The 27,980-nt window shown below is 38.6% G+C and overlaps 1 protein-coding gene across 3 annotated transcripts; it reads right to left on the reverse strand.

Moving 5' to 3' along the window:
- LOC6540057 (uncharacterized protein YJR142W) lies at window positions 1-27,660 on the reverse strand. 3 transcript variants are annotated; one of them, XM_015189324.3, is made up of 5 exons: window positions 27,205-27,660; window positions 27,095-27,154; window positions 1,761-1,894; window positions 1,048-1,708; window positions 1-975 (listed from the first exon to the last, which is right to left on the reverse strand). In XM_015189324.3, the coding sequence occupies exons 1-5, from the start codon at window positions 27,275-27,277 to the stop codon at window positions 794-796; spliced, it is 1,110 nt and encodes a 369-aa protein (XP_015044810.1). In that variant the 5' UTR covers window positions 27,278-27,660; the 3' UTR covers window positions 1-793. The 3 variants fall into 3 exon arrangements, with proteins under 3 accessions (XP_015044810.1, XP_002086925.2, XP_039233229.1); XM_002086889.4 differs by lacking the exon at window positions 27,095-27,154 and having other exon boundaries at window positions 27,205-27,656; XM_039377295.2 differs by lacking the exons at window positions 27,095-27,154; window positions 27,205-27,660 and adding an exon at window positions 20,750-23,068.
- Window positions 27,661-27,980: the final 320 nt, after the last annotated feature.

The raw sequence follows: 27,980 nt of genomic DNA on the forward strand, positions 1-27,980 counted from the left end.
CTACCTAATAATGTATCTCTTAACTTTGAGCACTTTGGTTACTACATATAATAACAGATGCAATTTGCGATATTATATATAAATACCTTATAGTTAATTCGCATTGCTATAATATAAAAGTTTAAGTAAATTCAATATTTTGACAAAAAAAATTGGGATTTTTTCTTCGTATTTGACAAGTATATTGGAAATTATATAATCATATTTACAAAATAGTGAAAATTAAAGTTTTATAGCAATGAAAAAAAACTAAACAAGACCACACCTACACATACCCTAAAACAATAACTATTATTCTTAATCTACCTAATCATATCTTAAAATTTATATAATTTTTCAGCAGAATCGTAGAACTTGTCATTAATTTGTTAGATGGTTTTGGTTTGGATAAATTTAGCCTACGTATGACCAAATAACAGTTGACAAACTTTATATACAGTCTGAGCCTCTTTGTTAAGGAGGACAGCAATACGAACGAGTACATCTACTTAAAATGGAATTAGATTAAAAAGTTGTTAGTAGACTACTTAAGTGATGAAATATTCAATAATTTGTAATAATTCTACTTGTTAAAGCTGACTGATAATCCGAAATGGAAAAGCTTGAAAGAAAGTTGTAGTTTTTATGAACTTTGCTGTAAAGCAAGTTAAATATATGTAGTCGCTAGCACAATATAAGCGGAGTTGTAGGAAAGTTTTCGTCAATTACATGAACCTTTTTTTGTTTAGCGTTTCATTAATATTTCTTTGTAGCCCTACCTCATTTTTTTATTTTTAAGACATTGCATTTCGGATTAATTTGCCTTCTTGTGCCCGTTCTCCACTGATATTTTTTGTAATATTGCACAGTTGCAGTTTTTGGAACCACCTGGTAAGAGCTGAGGTTGCTTTTTGGATTGCTGAAAGCGAGCCTTGTACGTATATAGGGACTGTAATGGCACGTGCAAGAGCTCAACGATTTGCGTGAAGTCAACCACTGTAAAAAAAAGATTCTTTATAATTAAATATTTAAGTATTAAATGACTGGTATGTCAATTAATATGTTTACCATCATCTGCTGTTATATGCCCGTGTCGGATTAGAAAGTCGATCACCACAGGCGCTGAAGTTGTCTTGAAATCTGAAGTAAAAACGCGCTCCACACAGTCCTTGGCTGTTAGCAGCTCGAAGGCCTGGACTTCCCCGTCAGCGTTTTGAGGTACAAAGTCAAGTGGTAGCTCTAAGTCGAAAACATATTCGGTGTTGGGAAAAAGGCCTTGTCGGCTTTCAAAGTAAAATGAGACACACCCTGCGGACACCAAATTCTTGACTAGATCGCAAGGTATAGATGCCTCCTCAGAAGCCTCCTTAATGGCTGTTTCTTTTATACCAAAGCCCACTGAAAGTCCACCGCCTACCATATTGTCCCACTTTCCAGGCCAGGTCTCTTTTGTGTTAGACCGCTGCTGCAGCCAAATGCATAATCCAAGCGTCGGGTGCCTTACGTAACCGTTTATATCTACGCCGTACTTGCGTACTCCAAAGAGCGGAGTGGCTGCTCGTTCCATTTTAAGTAGGGCTTTGCAGTCTGCTTTTACCTCAAAATACTCATCCCTCCATCCCTGTAATGCAGGAAATAGATTCTCAGAGCGCAGGTTACGCAAAACCTTTTCCAGTTGCTCAGTGCGCTCGTTGTAGTCACGAAAAGCTGGATTCAGCTCTACCAAACCCTGTGGTTGTTAAAGTGTTTTTAATATCATTCTATATATAGATTACACTCACCTGTTTCGTTTGCTCACAAGCACGAATGCAAAATACCTCTGGATACTTTTCGAGATGTTTTAAAACATCTGACTTAATAAGACCAACTTGTTGGCCCTCAACCACAAATGGGCGAATGTCACACTTTTGAAAACCTTAAATAAAAAGCAATTTGTAAATTAAATCCCATAGTTAAAACTGAGTACTCTTAAATAAAATAAAATTTGTATATATTATATTTATACCCGATACTCGTAGAGTAAAAGGGTATGCTTGATTCGATGAAAAGTATGTAACAGGCAGAAGGAAGAGTTTCCGACCATATAAAGTATATAATTTCTTGATCAGGATCAATAGCCGAGTCGATCTGGCCATGTCTGTCTATCCGTATGAACGTCGAGATCTCAGTAACTAGAAAAGCTTAAAAAAAGATTAAGCATACGGACTCCAGAGACATAGACGCATCGCATGTTTGTGGACCAATGTCGCCATGTCCACTGTAAACTGCCACGTCAACATTTTTGAAAAATGTTTCGATATTTTTTTAGTCTTTTAATTTTTTATCGATCTGCAAAAAGCTTTTGAACACCACCCCACCAAACCGCGAAAACCGCTGCCACGTTCACACTTTAAAACCAAAATTAAAATTTTTTTTCTTTTTTTACCCGTTACTCGTAGAGTAAAAGGAGGGTATACTAGATTCGTTGAAAAGTATGTAACAGGCAGAAGAAAGCGTTTCCGACCATATGAACAAAAGCCGAGTCGATCTGGCCTCTATGTCCGTTCGTCCGTCTGTCCGTTCGTATGAACGTCGAAATCTCAGAAACTACAAAAGCTAGAAAGTTGAGACTAAGCATACAGACTCCAGAGACGCAGTGCAAGTTTGTTGACTCATGTTGCCACGCCCACTCTAACGCCCACAAACCGCCCAAAACTGCCACGCCCACATTTTGGAAAAATGTTTTAATATTTTTTAATTTTTGTATTGGTCTTCTAAATTTCTATCGATGTGCCAAAAAACTTTTTGCCACGCCCACTCTAACGACCAAAAACTGTCAGTGTTGAAGACTCTCCTTCGCACTTCCACTAGCTGAGTAACGGATATCATATAGTCGGGGAACTCGACTATAGCGTTCTCTCTTGTTTTTAATTGCACTACGATGCATATAATTTTAAAACTATTGTACAATTGAGCGGAACCACTTCTGCCCGATTAGCCGTATAGCCTGTAAAGCTATACAAAAATGATGTGGATAAGCTTGTCTATTTAGTTATTAATCAAAGCTACTTTGTAAGCTTATAGGTGTATGTTTTGAAGCCAAGCATATCCGAAATAAACAGAACATACAATACATTAATATAACCTATTTGTGCGTTCTTATTATTATAATCCTAAGTGTTTCATATTGGTTGTCTGCCCATTAAACTTTGGTGACCCCGACGTGATCTCAGTATTTATCGAAGTCTGTAACTTGGTTTCGTTATTATTTAAGAACGTTTAAACAATATGCATTATTCGCTGTCTTTTGCGGGCGTTCGGTCGCTAAGCAAACTCAAAGTTCATTATACAATTTACCCAATCCAAGAACAAGTCTTAATATCTTCCGTTATAACCAGCGCTAGCGAACTAAAGCCACCAAACATAACCGACATATTAACAGCAACACCAAGATGGAGAATCCGACCGATCGAGGCTACTATTTATTAGTACTGTACTAGTAAATTCTACCGTACCCAAATATATTATTATAAACAGGTCCGACCCAGTTCTCGACCTTGCAAGAGTTTCTCCATTTCTTATTAAAAAACCATTTTGACTTTGCATGCGTAGGAGAAGTCGAAGACTGCAAAAAGCTTAAAAACGGAACACTTCCCAAGAAAACAAAAAAGAACTTACATGCTAAAAGACTTATGTAGCTAAAAGCTGTTGCCCGCAACATCAACACTTCCGTAAGTCTCTCTCCTAACACAACGAAAAGTGTAATTTACTCAAACGATCTGCGAGGAATTACCGAAAATATTATGCTACTTGCACATCAGCAAGTAACTAAAATAAAAAAGATTTTGAAGAAATCTGATCTCAAAGAAACCGGCCTTGTTATTGTTCGAAACAGATTGCAGCAACTAGTCATGCGCGAATACCACTGCACTAAAAACGGTCTTCAGGTCTTTCATTTCGCCCTTTTTTTTCTCTCGCTAAAGCTGTCGCGTTATCTATTCAGCTTAACTACTTTTGTAAGCTTAGGCCTATACGTTTTTATTTTGAAGCCATGCTTTCTCTTAGGCAGTCTGCATTTCCGAATAAAATGGAGCACAAAAAAGATATGTATATTTAACCAATTCGTGCATTCTAGTTACGTGTCTTCCCAACAATAATTTGGTTCTGTGAAAATCTAAAAATTTATTAACAAACGTAAATTTGGAAGTTGTCCAGGATCTTAAGACGGATTCTTTCATCGCAGCACTGAGATTCATCACATCCTTCGAGGCAGTAAGCTTACCATATGGAGTGACAAAGAGCGAGCTTGCCGAACTGCGAGAGCTATTTTTGGGCGAACCGCACACGGCATCGATATCTTCCGCCTGCTTAGCTGATGGGATCGATTGAAAGTTCACCCCCCCGCGTGCCCTGAACTTTGTGGAAGGCTGCTGCTAAGTCGGCGAAATTTCACTTCTTCACAGTCGTCGGTGCTTCTATCTTCGATGAATTAAAAACTCTTGCGTATGAGACTTCTGCCATCCTTAACTACCGTCCACTCTGTCCAATTTCAGAGAATGCTGAAGTCTTGAGGTACTAACGACGGAGCATTTTCTAAAGTTACACAAAGCTACACAAAGTTTGCTCAGCATCAGATGGTAACGGGTGACACAGATGCAAAAATACTTCTGGAAAAGATGAAGCTGCGATTAAGTGACCACACTACAAGAAAAAGCCAATATCAAAGTTGGAAGCATAGTTTGCTGAAGGAGGACAACATTCACCATTGAGATAACAGCTTGGGTGCATCCAGGAAATCATACCCAGCGGGGACGTCGTCATCAGGCTAGCTATGGTCTGTAAAGCTACGGGTCTAATCAAGAGAGCCGTTGCCAAACTAGCAGTTTTGCCCTTCGATTTCGATATATTTGGAACCGTACCTTTTCCAACGGGGGAGTATGTTTGGAACGCCTAGTGTAGGCCTAGGTGTACCACTGCACCTGCAGCGCTCTTCGAATCTCTCTTTTCGCCCTTCTTTCTTCTCTTGCTAAAGCAGTCGTTATCTATTCAGCTTAACTACTTTTGTAATCCTATGCCTATAGGTTTATATTTTAAAGCCAAGCTTTCGCTTAAGCAGTCTGCATCTCCGTACAAACCAGAACACAAATAAACAGCATATGTATATTAATTATAACCGTAAGGGTGGCATATTACAACACTTTTACAACACTATTAACAGAAGATTCATTAAAATCCAATAAGAATTGATTTCTACAAAATCAAAAAAAAAAATTCGACAATAAAACTGCCCTTAGTACTTGGAACAACAAAACCACCCCCATACTCATCAGTTAATAATAAAACTAAAACAAAAAAAAACAGGTCTGGAGACGCGTCGAGCGACTCTTGCGAAATGGAAACTACCAAATTTACTAATCCATTTATATCCCCAATAAACTATTTTAATGTTTAAAATATTGCAATGGAACATTAAAGGTTATAGGAACAAGTACGCCAACTTTAAATGCTTATTAAATAGGTTAAATAACATATCATTGCCCTATAGGAAACCCATATATCGCCAAAACATTCCGTCTTAGCAACCTTCAAAACTACTACTTACTTATCCTAGTGGAAACTTTAACAGCTGGCATCCTTACTGGGGTTCCCCCAGAGCCAACTCAAGAGGCAATACCATATACGGATACACGGCGCACACGAAACACATCTTTCCCTTAACCCGTACAAATTCATGGTGGATCCAGGAAGTTTTTTTACTACAATTTTCAAAAAACAACAAATAAAATTTAAACGGGCCATATTGATAGATCAAATGATATTCCAGACTTCCTAAACGATAAATCCCCTACTCACTACTCCACTCACAACAACTTCACGCATATTGATCTTTCGCTTGCCTATGCTAAATTAGGCCCGGAAAGTAAATGGAAAGTGGTCTACAACCTTAATGGCAGCGGCCAGACTGAGAACTCTAGCAATAAAATCACACATTTCAACTCAAATACCCAGCTCTACAATAGTAATGCCAAAAAAGAAGCTGCACTCAAATAAAAATGTTAATACAAAGCGGGTAAACGGCGCACACGAAACACATCTTTCCCCTAACCTTGACAAATTCGTGGTGAAGTTTCTTTACTACAATTTTCAAAAAACAATAAATAAATTTAAATTATTTTAAAAACAAAAACAGTTTAGAATTTAAAAAGGCAAATTTGAAGTTCCAAAGGGCAATTAACAACGACAAGAAGATAACAAATGGTTATATAAAACGATTATTCACCTCCCGAATACACGATGGGTCCAATCCATCGTGAATATATTATCCTCAGTGATTTCTTTAATAGTCACGTAACGTAAAGAAAGATTTTTTTTGTATCGATATCATATTTCGTAAATTTTATACCATCTACGGATGGTTTTCCCTGCTCTTGAATATTATATTTATCTATGTGATTTGATATCATGTAGATTTATATTATTCTCAGTGATTTTTATTCCCGTTACTCGTTGAGTAAAAGGGTATGCTTGATTCGATGAAAAGTATGTAACAGGCAGAAGGAAGAGTTTCCGACCATATAAAGTATATAATTTCTTGATCAGGATCAATAGCCGAGTCGATCTGGCCATGTCTGTCTATCCGTATGAACGTCGAGATCTCAGTAACTAGAAAAGCTTAAAAAAAGATTAAGCATACGGACTCCAGAGACATAGACGCATCGCAAGGTTGTCGATTTATGTTGCCCTGCCCCCTCTAACGCAACATACCGCAATAAACTGTCACGTCCACACTTTTCAAAAATGTTTTGATATTTTTTCATTTTTGTTAGTCTTGTAAATTTCTATCGATTTGCAGAACAACTTTTTGCCACGCCCACCCTAACGCTCAAAAACCGCCCAAATCTGCCACGCCCACACTTTTGAAAATTGTTTTGATATTTTTTCATTTTTGTTAGCCTTATAAATTTCTATCGATTTGCCAAAAATCTTTTTGCCACGCCCACAAACCGCCAAAAACTGTCAGTGTGGAAACTTCTTCACTTCCACCAGCTGAGTAACGGGTATTAGATAGTCGAGAAAACTTCTCTCTTGCTTTATATTTAAATATTTAACAATATTAAAATTATTTATTTTCTTCCTTTGTAGAATAATTATAGATAAAAGATAAATGTCCACTGTTAAAGCCTTTTTAGACTCCCACTAATACAACTACTGAAGTTATGATAAAATACAATATAGGAAACTAATAGATGGACCTGATTATTATCGGGATGTTTTCTTGAATAACTCCGCCCAAACTGGCCACGCCCACACTTTTGAAACATATTTTGATATTTTTTCATTTTTGTATTAGTCTTGTAAATTTCTACCGATTTGCCAAAATACTTTTTGCCACGCCCACTCCAACGCTTACAAACCTACAAAAACTGTCAGTGTTGAAGAGCCTCCTTCGCACTATTAACGGGTATCAGATACTCGAGGAACTCGACTATAGCGTTCTCTCTCGTTAAAGTAGAAGAACAAGATAAACATGTAGATGGAATCGTTTCCGACGCTATAAATATTCTTGATCAGGATAACTAGGGGATTTAATCTGTGCGAGTCCGTCCGTCACTCCGTCTATATTGACGCATTGAGCGCAATCGAAAACGACAGCGATTCAGACGACTCTCATGGTGTCGTCAAAAATTTAAAAACATATCCTAAATAGTGCAATTTGACTAATTTCTCCGTTACTTAAACACCAAAAGAAACCAACGAATTCGCCGATAAGGTCATCGAAATCATTGGGCCCAAAGAAACGACCTGATTTACACACCAAGCTGATTTAAACCACCATGGCAGTTTCTCCACTACTTTACATTATCGGCCATAATCACTATTAAAGTCAATGCTTAAAAAAATGAACCTTAAAAGCCGTTAGGTAACCCAAAATCTCTAGGAACGAGATAAGTCCGCTTCTTAACTTGCCGCTTAACCCTACTTGCTTCCTTTTGGTGAAGACGAAACGGAAGGGAAGTGCGACAAGTCGTCGACAAATTCAAAATAACCAATAGTTAACGTTACTAAAGAGTAACAGAAAAATCTGGTTTTGGCGTCGCGCCTGGATTCCTTTGGTTCGCAACGTGGTGACTTGACCCAAGAACGCAAGATAATAAAATAAGAGGGAGGGAAATAGATGCAGCTGAATTACGCGATATTTGTAAAAATTTAACATTTCTTAAATTCCAAGAGACATCATTAGGCTCCAAAGGCTAATACAAAAGGCAAATAAGAGCAACTTTTTTAATCATTTTTGGTCTAGTTCTGGCTCCAATTTTAATGTAATAAAGAAATTTACCAAAATAATAAACAAATGTACTCTAAACGAACAGAAATACGGACAGATAAATGGAAGTGAGTATACCATAAAGGGTCAGAAAAAACGCTTATTTCTATACTGTCACACACTTCTTTTAGTATACTCTACGGGCAACTAAAAAAATATACGAAAATATAAAACAAAAAGCAAACATTTTAGAACTTTATTAAAACAAGTTCCTATGAATGATATTTGTATAGTCAAAATACATTTAGAGAAGTGGGTCTTTGTCCCAGGTCAGCAAATTTTTTCTTCTGGTTCTATGCCATCCCATGTTCACTATAAACTCCTCTGCGACTCCAGAAATAAATTAGAAGCTTAAGTTTAGGGGTGTCCAGTATTTTGTATTCCACGTCTATTCCATACCAATTTCAAAAGAACGCTTCCCTAAATACCCCTGATGGTTTCGTGAGTTTATGTGATTCGGGAATCGTACGACAATGAATAAACTTAGCTTCTAAAACTTTAATCCGCCATCAAAATTGTATGTTTTACACATATGTTTCAAAAGCAGCTAAATCGACTTCCGAATTTGTAAAGTTTGATAATCCTGAAACTTCATACCTTTTCAGCAACCAAATCAAATAAAAGTGAATAAGTCTAAAAAATGAAATTGTATCCGGTTACGATAATCTTGCCAATATAGTTAGATCAATTTTACTTTGTACACATAAAGAGTGCTTTTTATCTATTATCATTTTGGCTACAATGGTTTAAATAGCTCATGTACGTTTCGTGTTTTGTTTCTCTGCCAATCATCTTCAGATTGCTCTAAAAATTAACAATGGATTAATTCTTCATACAAACGACCAACGGTTGCAAATTATTAAATTTTATTATCAATAAGTGTGCATTTTTATCGAAAAGCTGTTTTCAGCGACGAAGCTCAATTAGGTTGTAGAAGGTAACACGCGCAAGCTTAAGTTGGCTGACAACGCTGTTACGCCGGATGCCGTCGTGACAAAGTTGCAGCCGAAACTAGAGACTCGCCCTAAGTTCCAGTTTTAATTTTGTTCTCCAATTGTCAAGTACAACAAATAAAAACAAATAAAGTTACCTTGCCGAGATATAATAAATAAATCAAAAAAAAATTCCTTACTTAAAATAAACGGTGTCGTTAATGGGCGCCCAAACGGAAAATAACCCAAATACTATAACTCTTCGAGCTAACGCAAAGAGTCGCGGTACGGTTCAATAAAGTGAATAACCAAATCAACAAGTAAACAGTTACTCTATTATCTAACTGAAATAACTCTTCGAGCTAACGCAAAGAGTTGCGGTACGATTCAAGGTGAATAACAAAACAAATTTTGTGGAAAAAAACCGCAAAAATAGTGTAAAAATAGTGCAAACAAGAGAGAACGCTATAGTCGAGTTCCCAGACTATCTGATACCCGTTACTCAGCTAGTGGATGTGCGAAGAAAAAATTTCAACACTGACAGTTTTTGGCGGTTTGTGGGCGTGCCAAAAAGTTTTTTGGAAAATTTATAGAAATTTACAAGACTAATACAAAAATGAAAAAATATCAAAACATTTTTCAAAAGTGTGGGCGTGGCAGCTTTGGGCGGTTTGTGGGCGTTAGAGTGGGCGTGGCAACATGAATCGACAAACTTGCGCTGCGTCTATGTCTCTGGAGTCTGTATGCTTAATCTCAACTTTCTAGCTTTTGTAGTTCCTGAGATCTCAGCGCTCACACGGACGGACAGACGGACGGACATGGCCAGATCGACTCGGCTATTGATCCTGATCAAGAATATATATACTTTATATGGTCGGAAACGTTTCCTTCTGCCTGTTACATACTTTTCAACGAATCTAGTATACCCTTTTACTCTACGAGTAACGGGTATAAAAATACGCACTCACAACGAATAAAAAAATTAAGACCCCCAGCCAAAAGAGCTGAACAAATTAATAAAACAAATCAACAATACGAGCGGCCGACGGGAAGCAGCACATCGCAGCGGCCACCCCACCACTTGATCGAAGTTCGTATTTCATATCAAAAAAAATGTAAGTGAGATGTTCATTTTAAGTACGAGGGTCGTTTGATAAGTCCGTGACTTTTTGTATTTGCCGCGCACCTGCTCTAAATACAACACTGCTCCTGTCAGCAGTTATCGATTAACAGCTGACTGTAAAATTTTGAGAAAGCTGCGTTTTTTGGTTTGCGTTTTATAGGCATTGAAAGCAGACGATCTCGTGAATTTTAACGAAAATGGAAAAAAGTGAATTTCGTGTGCTAATTAAGCATTATTTTTTGCGTAAAAAATCCATCACCGAAACCAAGGAAAGACTTGATAAATATTATGGGGACTCTGCACCATCAATTTCAATGGTTAAGAAATGGTTTACTGAGTTCCGTTGTGGTCGTACCAGTACAAGTGATGCCGAACGTTCAGGTCGCCCAAAAGAGGTCGTCATGCCAGAAATCGTCGACAAAATCCATGGAATGATATTGGATGATCGGAGAATGAAAGTGCGTGAGGTAGCTGAGGCTGTAGGCATCTCAACTGAACGGGTACATCACATTTTACATGAATATTTGGACATGAAAAAGCTTTCCGCGCGATGGGTGCCGCGATTGCTCACACACGACCATAAGCGCAACCGTGTGACCATTTCAAAGGAGTGTTTGGCGATGTTCAACCGCAATCCAAACGAATTTTTGCGCCGTTTCGTTACCGTAGACGAAACATGGATCCACCACACCACACCAGAGACCAAAGAACAATCAAGACAGTGGGTTTCTCCGGGTGAACGTGCACCAAAGAAGGCCAAGGTGGGTCTGTCGGCCAACAAGGTCATGGCCACAGTTTTTTGGGATGCACAAGGTATCATTCACATCGATTACCTTGAAAAGGGTAAAACGATCACCGGCGAATATTATTCAGAGCTTTTGGACAGATTCGATATTGATTTGAAGCAGAAACGACCGCATTTGGCGAAAAAAAAAGTGCTGTTCCATCAGGACAATGCACGGGTGCACACGTGTGTAGTCAGCATGGCAAAATTTCATAAATTGGGCTACGAACTGCTACCCCATCCAGCATATTCTCCAGATTTAGCCCCCTGTGACTATTTTTTGTTTCCAAACATGAAGAAATGGCTCGGCGGTAAGAGATTCGGGTCAAATGAAGAGGTCATCACAGAAACAAACGACTATTTTGAGGGCCTTGAGAAAACCTATTATTTGGAAGGAATAAAAAAATTGGAAAAACGCTGGACTAAATGTATAGAGCTAAAAGGAGATTATGTTGAGAAATAAAACGCTTCTTTGACGAAAAAAATATATTTTATTCAAAAAGTCACGGACTTATCAAACGACCCTCGTAAATAAAATACTCAGAGCTGTCTAGTGTTAGATTTTAGTGTTTATTAAAACAAACTAAAATAAATTTCTGCCTGTTGCAATAGAGTGCTGAAGAACCTCTATAAGCTTAAACAAAAATTAATTTCGAAACGATTTGAATCTTTTATGTTGTGTCCGGGGCAATACCAAAAAAGAGCGGACGACAGTAGTTGTAACGAACTAATACTGAATACTGATCAGGTTGCCCGGATGGAGGCAAAGGTGCAGGCAGCCCTTGAGGAACAAGGTCGCTTATTTGAAGAGAGGATAGCCTCCCTGACAAACCAACTTAATAAAGCTAGAGTTTCTGCACCACAGATAGAAATTTTCCAAGAAATTGAAATAGTGCCAGGGACCCGCTGCGACGAGCCCTTAAATATTGCAAAATCCATCCCCCATTTCGACGGAAAGACAGAAAACAATGTTTCGTGGAGGCAAGCCGCTTCCGCAGCCTATAAAGTCTTCGAGCCATACAACGGCACCTCAAGACACTACCAGGCAGTAGCTGAAACAAACAAGGGGACCAGCAGATGCTGTGCTGGCCTCATTCAACACAGTGTTGAATTTTAAAGCCATTATTGCTAGGTTAGATTTCACATACGCGGGCAAGACACCGGTTCACGTAATCCAACAGCAACTAAGCACGCTTCAGCAGGGCAACTTGCCACTTATACAATATTTCGATTAAGTCGAAAAAAAACTCACACTATTGACAAATAAAACACTAATGACGCACGTCCCCGTCGTAGCAGCTATATTAAACGAAAAATTTAGAAACGACGCGCTTCACGTTTTCGTCTCAGGATTAAAAAAATCTCTAAAGTGGGCGGTCTTTCCGGCGCAACCCATAGACCTCCCCTCAGCCTTAGCTCTAGCCCAAGAGGCCGAATCAAGCAACGAGAGAGGCATTTTCGCAGCAAATTTTGCAAAACACCTTGAGGAAAAACCCTAAAAACAAAATTCGCAAAAGTCTCAGAACTGGCGTCAGAACGCCCAACAGGCAAAGGAAGAAAATCCTCAAAACAGGAATCCCTACTTCGAATAGAACCAAAAAGATAGAAATGACCAGCAAAACCCAAATAGCACAAAACAGCGCTTTAACAACCAAAGGTTCCAAGGGCGAGTACCCGAGCCAATGGAGGTGGGCCCTCCTCTCGCAACAGGCAACCCTCAAAGGGCTACAGGAACGACCAAATTTACGTCGACCAGTCCATGAGGACCCAACAAAACCTGAATCATCTACCCCAAGAAGATAGTAGCGGTGACTACGAGTCACGGTCCCAGCATAACAGGACACAGGTTGAGGACGATTTGTCCGGATCCGAAAGCTGTAATTTTTTAGCGGAAGCTCCCTGCTTTCGTTCATAAGGCGAACGGTTGCAGGGCGAATTATCAGACTTCTGATAGACACAGGGGCCTCAAAAAATTATAAAACCCCTTCCCGAACTGGCACATTGGGTGTCAGTTGACAGCCCTTTTCAAGTCAAATCAATTCATGGGCACACTAAGATCGAGCAGAAATGCCTCATCTACCTTTTCGACGTAAAGTCCTATTTTTTCATGCTAGAGTCACTTAATGACTTCGATGGCATAATTGGCCTTGACCTCTTAAAACAGGTCAATGCTCAAATAGATCTGACAAACAACGTCATTAAACATGACCATGGGATGGAAAAAATAGAGTTCACCAAATGTCAACAGGTGAACCACATCCGAATTAATGACGCAGATGTCCCTCCTGCTATCAGACTCACTTTTGATAGTATGATAAAAAAAAAATGGTAAAGGCATTTGCGGACGTTAATGAGTCCCTACCGTACAACAATACGGTTGCCACCATACCAACGGATGACGAACCAGTTTACTCAATCCAAAGGGCGTGTCTGACTTTGTCAATGCAGAAGTTAAACAACTTCTAGAGAACGGCATAATACGACCGTCAAAGTCTCCTTACAATAACCCGATATGGGTCGTCGATAAAAAAAACATCCACGAAGCGGGTCACAAACAAAAGCGCCTGGTTATTGATTTTAGGAAACTAAATCATAAGACAACCGACGACAAATACCCTATCCCATCCATTTCGACTATATTGTCAAATTTGGGCGAGGCTCAGTATTTTACTACGCTGGACCTTAAGTCAGGGTTTCACCAGATCGAATTGGTTGAAAGAGACAGGAAAAAGACAGCGTTCTCTGTCAACAACGGGAAGTACGAGTTTTGTAGACTTCGGGCTAAAAAAGAAAAGCGTGGAATATTTGGGATTTACAGTGTGCAGAGGCGGGATTCAGTCCTCGCCCGATAAAATTAAGGCTATTAAGGACTTTCCCCCACCAAAAACACTATTCGCTCTTAGGGCATTTTTAGGTCTAGCACGCTACTATAGCTGCTTCATAGCGGGCTTTGCCAACATCGCAAGGCCCCTAACAGATATCTTGAAGGGCGAAAGTGCCAACTACTCAAGAAAGGTGATAATCGAGTTGTCACCACAGCAATATGAAGCCTTCGAAAGGCTAAAAAATATACTGGCCTCCGAATATGTAATGTTGTCCTACCCAAATTACAAAAAGCCTTTTGACCTCACAACAGATGCGTCTGGCTACGGAATGGGATCGGTACTGTCTCAAGACGGCCGCCCGATAGCAATGATATCGCGAACACTGCGGGGTAACGAGGTAAAAGCGTTGGAAAGCCTTTATTGATGAGCACAACGCGAACATAATTTATAAACCCGGAAAGGAGAATTTGGTAGCAGACGCTCTGTCTCGCCAAAATGTCAATACAGCACATAGCATCCTTAATAACTTCCTTGACCGTTCATCACCGACAAGCACGTAGCATTAACATGATAGGTAGTGCCCTTAAGGCAATTGCAGGAACCCCAGATTTTGATGGCTGGGAACAAATAAAATTCAAACAAAATCAGTTAATAGAATCCGAAAGCAAGCAGATAGAGATCAACACTAAATTCCAGCAAAGACTCAATGACGTTTTAAGGACCATCAATAACATTTTGAAACCAGATGCAGAGGTCGAACATTTTTATGCAACTATTTTGGCAAAGAATATAATGATAATTACTAACCTTGAGGACTTAATCCTCACTGTTACACTCGCAAAAATAAATTTAATCAGCCCCCTTATACTAGACAGCATCGACATTAAAGAATTATTAAATGAACAACTCACCAATATTAGAGGTCTCCCATATAAAGGCTTTTCAAAATTCTGAATTATTGTACTTTTTGATCAAATATCCCAAACCTCTGTTAAGCTGTAAAAAAATAGATATTCTTCCTGTCCAGCATAATAACGTAATATTAGATCTAGAAGAGGGTAATACGGTGGCCGACTGCGGAACAAGGACCTTCGCTGTACGTGAATGCGCTGCTACTGTGAGCACCACTTTCAAAATACAAAATACTTCATGCGCGCAACAACTGGTATCTGGAACCGTCGCACACTGTGCCACACGCCCCGGTCACCTGGCGCCCGTGATAGTAATCGGAGATTGCATTGCAGTAATCAACAACGCGACCATGAATGTAGTGGACAGCACTGGACACAAACAGATAATCGCGGAAACCTTCCTCGCGACTTACGACGATTACGTCTCACTAAATGGCAGAAGATTACCCAGAAACTTTGCTAAACCTACCAATACATCAGTGTCGCAAATAGAGCCATTCAAGTCGGATCCACGGTCAACATTTGAATGAAATAATAACAATTTAATATTCATTATATCGCTGTAGCAAGTACACACTGTATCTACGTAAAAATAAAAGGCCTGACCTTAAAGCTGACGGGCTCGTAAAATGTGTGTAAAGTGCAAATTACAGCAAATTCCCATGATCGGAGCACAAACGGAGTACAACTTCTGTCGCGCTCACGCTCTTTGTATAAGTGAGCATAGATATGTACACATAAGCAGTCCGGCCGATGCCAACTTCTGCGAGCAGCGCAGCCGCGGCCGATTCGATTTTAAAACATGTGAGCTATAGTTGAGTTCCCCGACTATCTGATACCCGTTACTCAGCTAGTGGAAGTGCGAAGAAGGCTTTTCAACAGTTTTTGCGGATTGTGAGCGTTAGAGTGGGAGTGGCAAAACGTTTTTTTAGAAAATCGATAGGAATTTACAAGACTAATACAAAAATAAAAAAAATATTAAAACATTTGTCAAGTGTGGGCGTGGCAGCTTTGCGCGGTTTGTGGGCGTGGAAAAAATTGATAGAAATTTAAAAAACTAATACAAAAATGAAAAATTATCTAAGCATTTTTTAAAAGTGTGAGCGTGGCAGTTTTGGGTGGTTTGTGGGCGTTAAAGTGGGTATGCCAACATGAATCGAAAAACTTGCGCTGCGTCTATGTATCTGTATGCTTCATCTCAACTTTCTACCTTTTGTAGTTCCTGAGATCTCAGCGTTCATACGGACGGACAGACAGACCAGATCGACTCGGCTATTGATCCTGATCAAGAATATATATACTTTATATGGCCGGAAACGCTTCCTTCTGCCTGTTACATACTTTTCAACGAATCTAGCATACTCTTGTATCCTTGTAACGGGTATAATAACCCGGTGCAGTCTTGCAGATGCTCTACGATACGCGGAGCTTTCGAACTCTTCCCATTTCTGTCATGGAAGCCATCAATGAATAGATAACGACTGCTTTAGCAAGAGAAGAAAGAAGGGCGAAAAGAGAGATTCGAAGAGCGCCGCAGGTGCAGTGGTACTCCTAGGCCTACACTAGGCGTTCCAAACATACTCCCCCGTTGGAAAAGGTACGGTTCCAAATATATCGAAATCGAAGGGCAAAACTGCTAGTTTGGCAACGGCTCTCTTGATTAGACCCGTAGCTTTACAGACCATAGCTAGCCTGATGACGCCGTCCCCGCTGGGTATGATTTCCTGGATGCACCCAAGCTGTTATCTCAATGGTGAATGTTGTCCTCCTTCAGCAAACTATGCTTCCAACTTTGATATTGGCTTTTTCTTGTAGTGTGGTCACTTAATCGCAGCTTCATCTTTTCCAGAAGTATTTTGGCATCTGTGTCACCCGTTACCATCTGATGCTGAGCAAACTTTGTGTAGCTTTGTGTAACTTTAGAAAATGCTCCGTCGTTAGTACCTCAAGACTTCAGCATTCTCTGAAATTGGACAGAGTGGACGGTAGTTAAGGATGGCAGAAGTCTCATACGCAAGAGTTTTTAATTCATCGAAGATAGAAGCACCGACGACTGTGAAGAAGTGAAATTTCGCCGACTTAGCAGCAGCCTTCCACAAAGTTCAGGGCACGCGGGGGGGTGAACTTTCAATCGATCCCGTCAGCTAAGCAGGCGGAAGATATCGATGCCGTGTGCGGTTCGCCCAAAAATAGCTCTCGCAGTTCGGCAAGCTCGCTCTTTGTCACTCCATATGGTAAGCGTACTGCCTCGAAGGATGTGATGAATCTCAGTGCTGCGATGAAAGAATCCGTCTTAAGATCCTGGACAACTTCCAAATTTACTTTTGTTAATAAATTTTTAGATTTTCACAGAACCAAATTATTGTTGGGAAGACACGTAACTAGAATGCACGAATTGGTTAAATATACATATCTTTTTTGTGCTCCATTTTATTCGGAAATGCAGACTGCCTAAGAGAAAGCATGGCTTCAAAATAAAAACGTATAGGCCTAAGCTTACAAAAGTAGTTAAGCTGAATAGATAACGCGACAGCTTTAGCGAGAGAAAAAAAAGGGCGAAATGAAAGACCTGAAGACCGTTTTTAGTGCAGTGGTATTCGCGCATGACTAGTTGCTGCAATCTGTTTCGAACAATAACAAGGCCGGTTTCTTTGAGATCAGATTTTTTCAAAATCTTTTTTATTTTAGTTACTTGCTGATGTGCAAGTAGCATAATATTTTCGGTAATTCCTCGCAGATCGTTTGAGTAAATTACACTTTTCGTTGTGTTAGGAGAGAGACTTACGGAAGTGTTGATGTTGCGGGCAACAGCTTTTAGCTACATAAGTCTTTTAGCATGTAAGTTCTTTTTTGTTTTCTTGGGAAGTGTTCCGTTTTTAAGCTTTTTGCAGTCTTCGACTTCTCCTACGCATGCAAAGTCAAAATGGTTTTTTAATAAGAAATGGAGAAACTCTTGCAAGGTCGAGAACTGGGTCGGACCTGTTTATAATAATATATTTGGGTACGGTAGAATTTACTAGTACAGTACTAATAAATAGTAGCCTCGATCGGTCGGATTCTCCATCTTGGTGTTGCTGTTAATATGTCGGTTATGTTTGGTGGCTTTAGTTCGCTAGCGCTGGTTATAACGGAAGATATTAAGACTTGTTCTTGGATTGGGTAAATTGTATAATGAACTTTGAGTTTGCTTAGCGACCGAACGCCCGCAAAAGACAGCGAATAATGCATATTGTTTAAACGTTCGTAAATAATAACGAAACCAAGTTACAGACTTCGATAAATACTGAGATCACGTCGGGGTCACCAAAGTTTAATGGGCAGACAACCAATATGAAACACTTAGGATTATAATAATAAGAACGCACAAATAGGTTATATTAATGTATTGTATGTTCTGTTTATTTCGGATATGCTTGGCTTCAAAACATACACCTATAAGCTTACAAAGTAGCTTTGATTAATAACTAAATAGACAAGCTTATCCACATCATTCCTATGGCTATGAAAAGTCTGTCGAAAAGTCGACTCCAAGTGATGTGGACAACTCAAGAAGTCTCCATCGAGCAACGTCGCACAGTGGCGCCTTCAATACTTTTGGGGTACAAAAATTGTAGTATAGTAGTATAGTAGATTTTATACTCGAAAATTAATGTTTTTGGAGGCAATTTTCTTAATTTTTATCCAATTTCAACGAATTCTTTTCATTTCATTTCTCTGAAAATGGTAATATGATGCATATTTATTATTTTTAAAACAAAAAATAAATAAATTGTAAAAAAAAAATTGTTTATTTTTATACCCGTTACTCGTAGAGTAAAAGGGTATACTAGATTCGTTGAAAAGTATGTAACAGGCAGAAGGAAGCGTTTCCGACCATATAAAGTATATATATTCTTGATCAGGATCAATAGCCGAGTCAATTTGGCCATGTCCGTGTGTCCGTCCGTCTGTCTGTCTGTCCGTCCGTATGAACGCTGTGATCTCAGGAACTACAAAAGCTAGAAAGTTGAGATTAGGCATACAGACTCCAGGGACATAGACGCAGCGCAAGTTTGTCGAATCATGCTGCCACGCCCACTCTAACGCCCACAAACCGCCCAAAACTGCGACGCCCACACTTTTAAAAATGTTTTAATATTTTTTCATTTTTGTATTGGTCTTATAATTTTCTATCGATTTGCAAAAAAACTTTTTGCCACGCCCACTCTAACGCCCACAAACCGCACAAAACTGCCACGCCCACACTTTTGAAAAATGTTTTGATATTTTCTCATTTTTGTATTAGTCTTGTAAATTTCTATCTATTCGCCAAAAAATTTTGGCCACGCCCACTCTAACGCCCACAAACCGCCAAACCTGTCCTTCGCACTTACACTAGCTGAGTAACGGGTATCAGATAGTCGGGGAACTCGACTATAGCGTTCTCTCTTGTTTTTTTTATTATTTGTCATTTTTTCATCTATTTTTACCTTGTTTTTACAAATAATTAAAAATAATCATTCAATTTTACTTAATTTAAGCAACCCGTCAGTCGGGTGATGGACAAGGGGAATAACGTGTAGTTTCAAGCTTGCTAGAAGAACACGCCGTAATTGTCCATACACCCGGAAGTCCGACTATACTCTCCTCGCGAGGGCGGCTGGAAACAGGTTCCCTGGCAAGGTTATGTCCCTGCCAGAGGATGCTGGGAAATGGTAGTCGGGCGTCCCGGGCTGGACTAATGTGTCACTCGACCCGTGCCGAGATTCAGCCTAACTGAGGGCCCGGGTCACAAAATAGCTCAGTCTCAAACGGAGAGCTCAGGGTACCTGGCGACCCCCTGTTCTAAGAAGCCATACCCGGGCGTCGCGGATCTCCGCCCGGGTGGACCCTCCTTTTCTCCGCAACTCGTTGGAATCACATGGAGTCGATAAAATAAATAACAAGAGAGAACGCTATAGTCGAGTTCCCCGACTATCTGATACCCGTTACTCAGCTGGTAGAAGTGCGAAGGAGAGTCTTAAACACTGGCAGTTTTTGGCAATTTGTGGGCGTTAGCGTGGCAAAAAGTTGGTTTGCAAATCGATAGAAATTTACAAGACTAATACAAAAATGAAAAAATATCAAAACATTTTTAATTTTATTTAGTAATAACAATATGTAAGCCTACGTGTGCTACGGAGAAACCAAATTTTTGGGGAAAATTGAGTTTTATAACTTTTACAAAGTTTGAAAACTCTAGTCGACTCGTAGGACCCCAAAATTTATTTTGGTTAAATCGACCACGTTTTATGTCAACGGCCTCCACGCGGTGTTCCCTGGGTACCGGTTTTAAAATTTTTATTTGGAAGCTAATTCGAGCGGTGAAAAGTAAACGTATATATATGAAGGCGTATTTATTGTTCTTTAATTTAGGTGCTGAGATTCGTTGAAAAGTATGTAACAGCCAGAAGGAAGCGATTCCGACCATATAAGTATATATATTCTTGATCAGGATCAATAGTCATGTCGATCTGGCCATGTCCGATTGTCCGTACGACTACCCAGATATTTATGTCGAATTCTATTATAATAAATTTGTGGCGAAATTTTAGGTTTGAATCCACACTGACTTTAACTATATGGTCTTCTGTGTGCGAACGACACTCCTGCTGTAAATAACTGTGTATTAGTCGCATTAGGAATTTTGGGATATGGATGTGTTTGCTTAGCGCCTCAATCATGTGGGTGGACATTATTAAGAACATTTTTAACGTCTTGCTTGCCAGGACTGCGTAACCGACTTCTGTATTCGGAGACCGGATTGCCTCCAGTTCTTTCAACTAACTGCTCTAGCCGCGGCATAATCAGTTTTTCCATGACCTCTTCGGTGGTATTTAACATGCAGATAGGGTTAAGAGCTTGCGCTTACCTTTGCTTATCAGGACCATCCTTTTTACCTTCCACTGATCGGGAAGTGGTACATGTACTTGTTGTACATATTGAAAAGTATATGGGGTCTGCTATCAGCGATGGCTTTAAAAGCATCGACCGGGGCATTGTGGGCTCATGGCGCTTTCCCACTTTTCAAGCTTTTTAATGCAAAATAGATTAACGATCTCTTCTGAAGACTGCGAGGACCCATATACATTTCTGACCGGGTGAAGCAGAAACAGTGTTTGTTTAATGTTATCCGTGACATACGTAAAGGCTGATATGTTGATAAGGTAAAGAAAAACCATTAATCCTGATAAACAGGAAATGGGGTTTTGATTTTATTGTCCATGTGCGCCCCTGAAGACCCGGCGAGGGAATCCTGGACCGAAGTTATTTCAAAGTTAACGTCAACGCAGAAGGGGTTCTATTTAACAATTTTTGTATAGTAGTATTCAGGTCCTCTGATTTTTTCTTCTTTTACTCATGGCTGAAAAAATGTTCTCTACGGCTTGGTCGAGAGACGCGACGTCGCGTTTGAAGAAACTTCTTATAGCAATGGCATCGTGGGCTATATATTCGTTTATTTGTTGATTAGAGCTGTTACTTTGTTGTTATAATTCCATTTGGCTTGGCATGTTTAATTTTCAAGGCGGTTTTAAAGTATCCGAGATTTTTCTATCGTAACTTTATGTGGGCTGTTTTCTGTAACTACGGGTATGTCTGGGTCCTTATGTGCCAGTGCTTGCAACGACCATTCCCATTCAAAGATTTTCTTTCTCTAAAGTTTTGTGATGCCTTACCCGCCATTAAATTAAAGGCCCCCGATTTCCATAAAATTGCGTGACAGCGTCTTTAATATCATGAAGTTCGCCTTGAAAGGTCTGTCTGTTATAACACGGTGTAGGTAAATAGGTAGATACATAACATTACCCTATAATCCTATCTTGACATGTCCTAATGAGATCTTAGAAAAGACCTAGTAAATTGAGATTAGGCATACACTTACCAGAGACGGGGTGAAAGTTTTTTCCTGATGCTGCCACGCCTTTTCTAACGTCTACAAACCGCTCAAAATAGATTATTTTAATTGTTTGTTCAATTTTTATCTACATGCCAAAAAAAATTCAAACTTCTCGTTCGCACTCTCAATAGCTGAGTAACGGGGATCTGAAAGTCGAGAACACGCCTATAGAGTTCTATCTTATTATACCCGTTACTCGTAGAATATACTATATTCCTTGAAAAGTATGTACCAGGCAGAATAAAGTGTTTCTGACTATATAAAGTATATATATTCTTGATATCCGTATGAACGTCGAGATCTCAGGAGCTACAAAAGCTAGAAAGTTGAGATTAAGCTTACAGACTCCAAATACATAGACACATCGCAATTTGATTGACCCATGTTGCCACGCCCACTATAACGCCCAAAAACCGCCCAAAACTGTCCAAACTCCTGAAAAAGGTTTTGATATTCATTCATTTTTTATTAGTCTTGTGAATTTCGCCCACGCTAACGCCTACAAATCACTCAAAACTGCCTCGGCCACACTTTGGAAAATTTTTTGATTTGTTTTCATATCCCAATCAGTCTGTCATCTGTCCTACTAAAGACCCTTGAAAGAATCATCGCCCTGCATCTGAGATCAACTCTCAACCCAAGTCTTATCACAGACACGCAAAACGCGTACAAGAAAGGGAAATCGACAGAGACAGCACTACACTCTCTCGTCTCCAAGATAGAAAAATTAATGTCCCAATGGCTGCAGGATGATAGCTTATGCGGATGACGTTGCTATCATCTTCACAGGCAAATACCCCCAAAGGCTATGCGATCTTATGAGCGAAAAACTCAGTGTTTGGTCCAGCTGGAGCAAAAATAACGGATTAGGAATCAACCCCTCAAAGACCGAGCTGGCTCTCTTCACTAGGCAGTATAATATACCAGACTTAGTCCCACCTATCCTCAACAATCATAGACTTTCCTTCAGTAGCAGCGCAAGGTACCTGGGCGTAATACTTGACAGGAAACTAAACTGGAACTTGAATCTCAGATTTAAAAAAGCTTCAATTGCACTTTTCACGTGCAAGAAAGCAATAGGGCTCAAATGGGGCATGACACCCTATACAGTAAACTGGATATATACGGCCATTGTCAGACCAATACTACTGTACGGAGTCGTGGTATGGTGGCCGGTTTTGAAAAAGAAATCCAGCTGCGGCACTCTGCATCATCAGTGCTTTAAGAACCACCCCAAAAGAAGCCCTAAATGCCATACTCAACCTCGCAAGCCCGGAACTAGCTGGCATGGAACAGGCTACAGTAGCGGCAATCAGGCTTAGCGATACCAAACAGTGGAACCCACAAGAAGGGGGTCACTCAAGTATCCTAAAAAACATTCAAATAGTCCCCTCCAGGACAGACTACTGCACTCCAACGGAGTACATACAAACACCTTTCAACACATTTATCCCAGAGAGGGACGATTGGAACTCACGAACACCTGGCCCCCAGAATGCTATATGCTTCTATACGGACGGGTCAAAACTACAGAACAGAGTAGGATGAGGAGTTTACTCCGAACAGCTAGGCCGCCTACGCATCTCGTTCAGACTCCCCGATCATTGCAGCGTTTTCCAAGCTGAAGTGGCAGCAATAAGGGACATTTTCAGTGACAGCCAAGTATCTATCTCTAGTCACTCGAAAACAGTATCAAATTGCCGATCATCTTTACACGAGATGACACAACAATTCGTAATCAGCCTTATATGGGTACCCCCGGACACAGGGACATAGAAGGCAACTGCATCGCAGATGAACTAGCTCGAGAAGGCACAACCGCGCCACTCATACTAGAGATGGAGGGCATGAGTATGCCTTTAGCCACTTGCAAACTACTACTTAGGAAAAACCGCAACAAACAGACAATATGGGAAAACACCACACAAACGCCTATCACGCCAAATATGGCCAAAAATAAGCTTAAAGAGAACGTCAAAACTTTTAAGATTGACCAGAGCAAACCTCAGCACTGCTATGAGAGTCATTAAAGGGCATTGGTCGATAGGCACCCATGCCAGCAGACTAAATGCCCCGTATAATGATTTCTACCGTAGCTGTAGGGACCAAGAAATGGAAGAAACGGAAGAGCATCTACTATACCACTGTCCAGCACTGCAAGTGAAAAGACTTGCTCAATTAGGAATCAATCGTCATTTTTTTTAAATAAAATGTCCATGTTCACGTTTGAGTTTTTGACAATTACGTATTTTAATTTTTGAGTTTATTTTTATATTTTTATCAATACACGTATTAAAGGTATATAGTTTTATTTTAATAACCTTTATTAAGTAAAAAATATCAGTTGTCTCTAGAGCTGTTTACCAAAAATTTTAAAAAGCCTGGAGCATATCTAGAGTCAGTCACAAAAAAAAATAGTATGTCGTTACACATCTTGATGCTTTAAAGTTTTTGTCCATACACTCCAACGCCCTAGACGGAAGTATTGAATCCACTTTCCGAAAAAAATTATTTCATTTCATGTCGATGGAAACTTTATTATATTTGAAAATTCTCTTTCGCACGTCCGTGGAAACCATGTTTTTTATATTTGTGTAAGTGATAACTAATAAACTACTGAACCGATTTTCATTATCTAGAAATAAATTTAAAGGGCATATAATATTGTTTTATATAGACTAAAGATTTTAAAAGCTAACAATTATGAGACACTTGTGGACAGCAATTACAACGAATCACGAGTTTTGATTTTTGAAGCCTGTTAGACAGGGTTAATTTTCGAATTCGATTTTTGTTTGACGACAAAAACCCCTCTCGTGTAGGGGAATGTTGTAGTTTGTTGACTTTAGACTAAAATTGTAACCAACATTACTTAAAAAATTATGATGTCAGCGGCGATATGACTCTTGTAAACTTCGTTGAAATACAATTTTCATTTTTGGAAAGTTTTTTTTTAATTACCTCGGGCAGCACTCTAAATAAATATTATATGGATATAAAAAGAATTTTCTTCATATCCCTACAAAGCGACTGCATAAACAATCTTTTTGCGGCCCTTAAAGGTAGTTCTCCCCTTAAGAGAGTTACATTACATTACCAGCCCAAACCACTATTAATTCGAACAGCATGATTTGTTTGCAGAGCGCAATGTTCAACACACGATATTTTCAATAGTATTACAAATAAGGAATACCAACATATTTTTTCTAAGAGAGAATTTTATTCTAATTGTGGACGTGGCAGTTTTGTGGCGGTTTATGGGCAACATGGCTCAACAAACTGGCACTCCGTCTTGTATGTGGAAACTGTATTCTTTATCTCAGCTCTCTAGCTGATCTCGACGTTCATACAGAGACGGAAGGCCATGGTCAAATAGACTTCGCTATTGATTCTGATCAAGAATATATACAATTTTCCAGAACTAACTTTAACACATTTTAAAATATTTCGATGCAAACCGAAGTACAAAAGTTCTGTGTAATACATTTATAGCGTACGTTTTGATTTGATTCTTTTTATTAAAGAGAGTCCCTATGAATCGATATTCCCTATATTACATAAAGGTATATAGTTAAGAAATATATACAAAATATGAAAGAATCGATGCGATAACTAGTTACCGTAAATTTCTCATGGGCTTATCAGTTTCTATTATTGTCGTACGCTAGACATCGAAAAAGAACATTTGTTATCAGTGCGCCTGAAGTTCTTGTCCAGTGATCTTCAAATCTTCTGTCCAAAATATATATTTGGACATCAAATTTAATAAATTATATTTTGGTTAAATATACGCACATCGTTGTTTTTAAAATTTGTTTATTTCGCGTGCGACATGGTAAGTAAAATATTTTTTATTTTATGTAGAATATCATCTGCACAAATTAATAAGTTTTTCATATAAGAACATGTACATTTTTATAACTTTACTGAAGATATTTTGTTGTCTGAAATTAATTTTAAAATTAAAAAAGGAGAGAACGCTATAGTCGAGTTCACCACTATCTGATACCCGTTACTCAGCTAGTGAAAGGAGGCGAAGGAGGCTCTTCAACAGTGAAAGTTTTTAGCGGTTTGTGGGCGTGGCAAAATTTTTGGGCAAATCGAGACAAATTTTCAAGACTAATAAAAAAATGAAAAAACATCAAAACATTTTAATCTCAACTTTCAGCTTTTGTAGTTCCTGAGATTTCAGCGTTCAAACGGACGAAAATTGCCAGATCGACTCGGCTATTGATCCTGATCAAGAATATATATGTATATATATGTACATACATACATACATACTTCTTATGGTCGGAAACGCTTTGTTCTGCCTGTTACATACTTTTCAACTTATCATCTAGTATACCCTTTTATTCTACGAGTAAAGTGTATAATTAAGTCTTTGTACATGTTTGTTTTTAGTTTGAATGCGTACAAATGTCGCGTGCGACATCAGAGAATTACCCATATACTTTATACAGTCAGAAACACTTCCTTTTGTCTGTTACATACTTTTCAACGAATCTAGTATACCCTTTTACTCTACGAGTAACAGTTATAATTATCGGCTGGGTTTCTGCCTGTCCTTTTAGACTATCTTGTTTGTAAACCACAGTGAGGAACGCAGCCGTTAAATAAATTCACAAAGTTCGGTTAGTCCACAAAGTTGAAACAGATGATATCAATAGTGCTGAATGTTCATTTTTTTAATGGTTGTTTTTTCAATAAATCCAATGCTCATTAAAAAAAATTCTCAAGAAAGTTTTTTAGGTACTTTAAATTTTCTTTACTTTTGGCATACTTCGGTAAAGTGCACGTTTGGAAGTTATCAAGAAATAAAAGCGACAGTGAAAAAGGAATTGGACTAAATAAAAACACTTTTTAAAATATCCCCATTCTATATGCAACAATAGGAAATTTTCATGAGATTATATTATTTTATATATAGTGGTATGTATTTACTCGAATATAAAATACATACATTTTCTTCTCAATAGTTGATAATAAAACTTTCGTTTGTTAAATAATCATTATTTGGTTGATGTGCAACACATGCCCAGTTCGTAAATCAGTTCATTGTAAACTATTTTAGTTATTTATGTATTTATATATATAAAAAGGATTTTTACATATGATTTGTATAAATGTATGTAATTCAGGTAACGTTGTGTGTACAAATTTTTAAAAATGATCTTGCTCAGAACCCTATACCTAGTTATTTGGGAATACTCATGATACAGCCATATCAACTAGAACAGTCACAGAGAATTGTTTTATAGATACGCATATGTACATATGTACATGTAATACATTTAAATTTTTCAAGCAATTTCATACTTAAGAACATATATATATGGAAATAAAATAATCGATAAGTCCCATTAACTTTGGTTAATGCTGAAAATCATAACATTAATTTAGGTTATTGCATTGGCTTGCTTTCTTACCTGAAAGGTAAAAGTTGTTAAACTTTTGGGCTAAGATTAGCAGCCGCGATAGCTTTACTTCGGTTGAAGACATTTAAGCTATGTACGTTCTGATCGTATCTAGAGAAAATAGCTGTTCCAACGCCGGGTTATTTTTTACTGCTTTATCAAGGAAAAAAATATGTTTGCTTTTTCGATAAAGCACAAAGCAGAAAATTTAACAACCACTTTCAACGCACTTTTTTAATTTGCAATACTTTATTGGACAAACTCAGGCCAGAAAATAATGATAACACAGACTGAATTAAGAAAGGTGAGTAATGCAGGGCCTAACTCAATGGTCGTAAGCGTTTTCCAGCACTTATTGAGGAAGACAGACTTCGTATAGAGATGCTCTGTTTGCACTAAATATTTATCAGTGACCGTAAGCATAATGTCAATAACTCTGAAATTTAAAAATTGTCTTGCGAGAAAAGTATTATATTATTTTAAAGTATATTATATACAGATATAGGTTTTATATCTGCTTGTATATACAAAAGCTACAGAATAAAACTTTACCGAGAAATAATCGCTTATACACACTTTAAGCACACTAACAAAATTACATATATGAAATCTTACAACAGCAATTTAAATGTGTTCACATAAATAAATATTTATACATATACTCGTAAAAATAATAGGAATTTATATTAAGAAGTACTAAATACTCGTTTCACACTATTCTTCTCTTTAGTGAATGGTGCATGGGATAGAGTGAGATAGTGCAGTTGAAAATTAATGAAGTATAGCCA

Source organism: Drosophila yakuba, unplaced genomic scaffold (genome assembly GCF_016746365.2).
Source record: "Drosophila yakuba strain Tai18E2 unplaced genomic scaffold, Prin_Dyak_Tai18E2_2.1 Segkk2_quiver_pilon_scaf, whole genome shotgun sequence".
NCBI classification, from domain to species: Eukaryota; Metazoa; Arthropoda; class Insecta; order Diptera; family Drosophilidae; genus Drosophila; species Drosophila yakuba.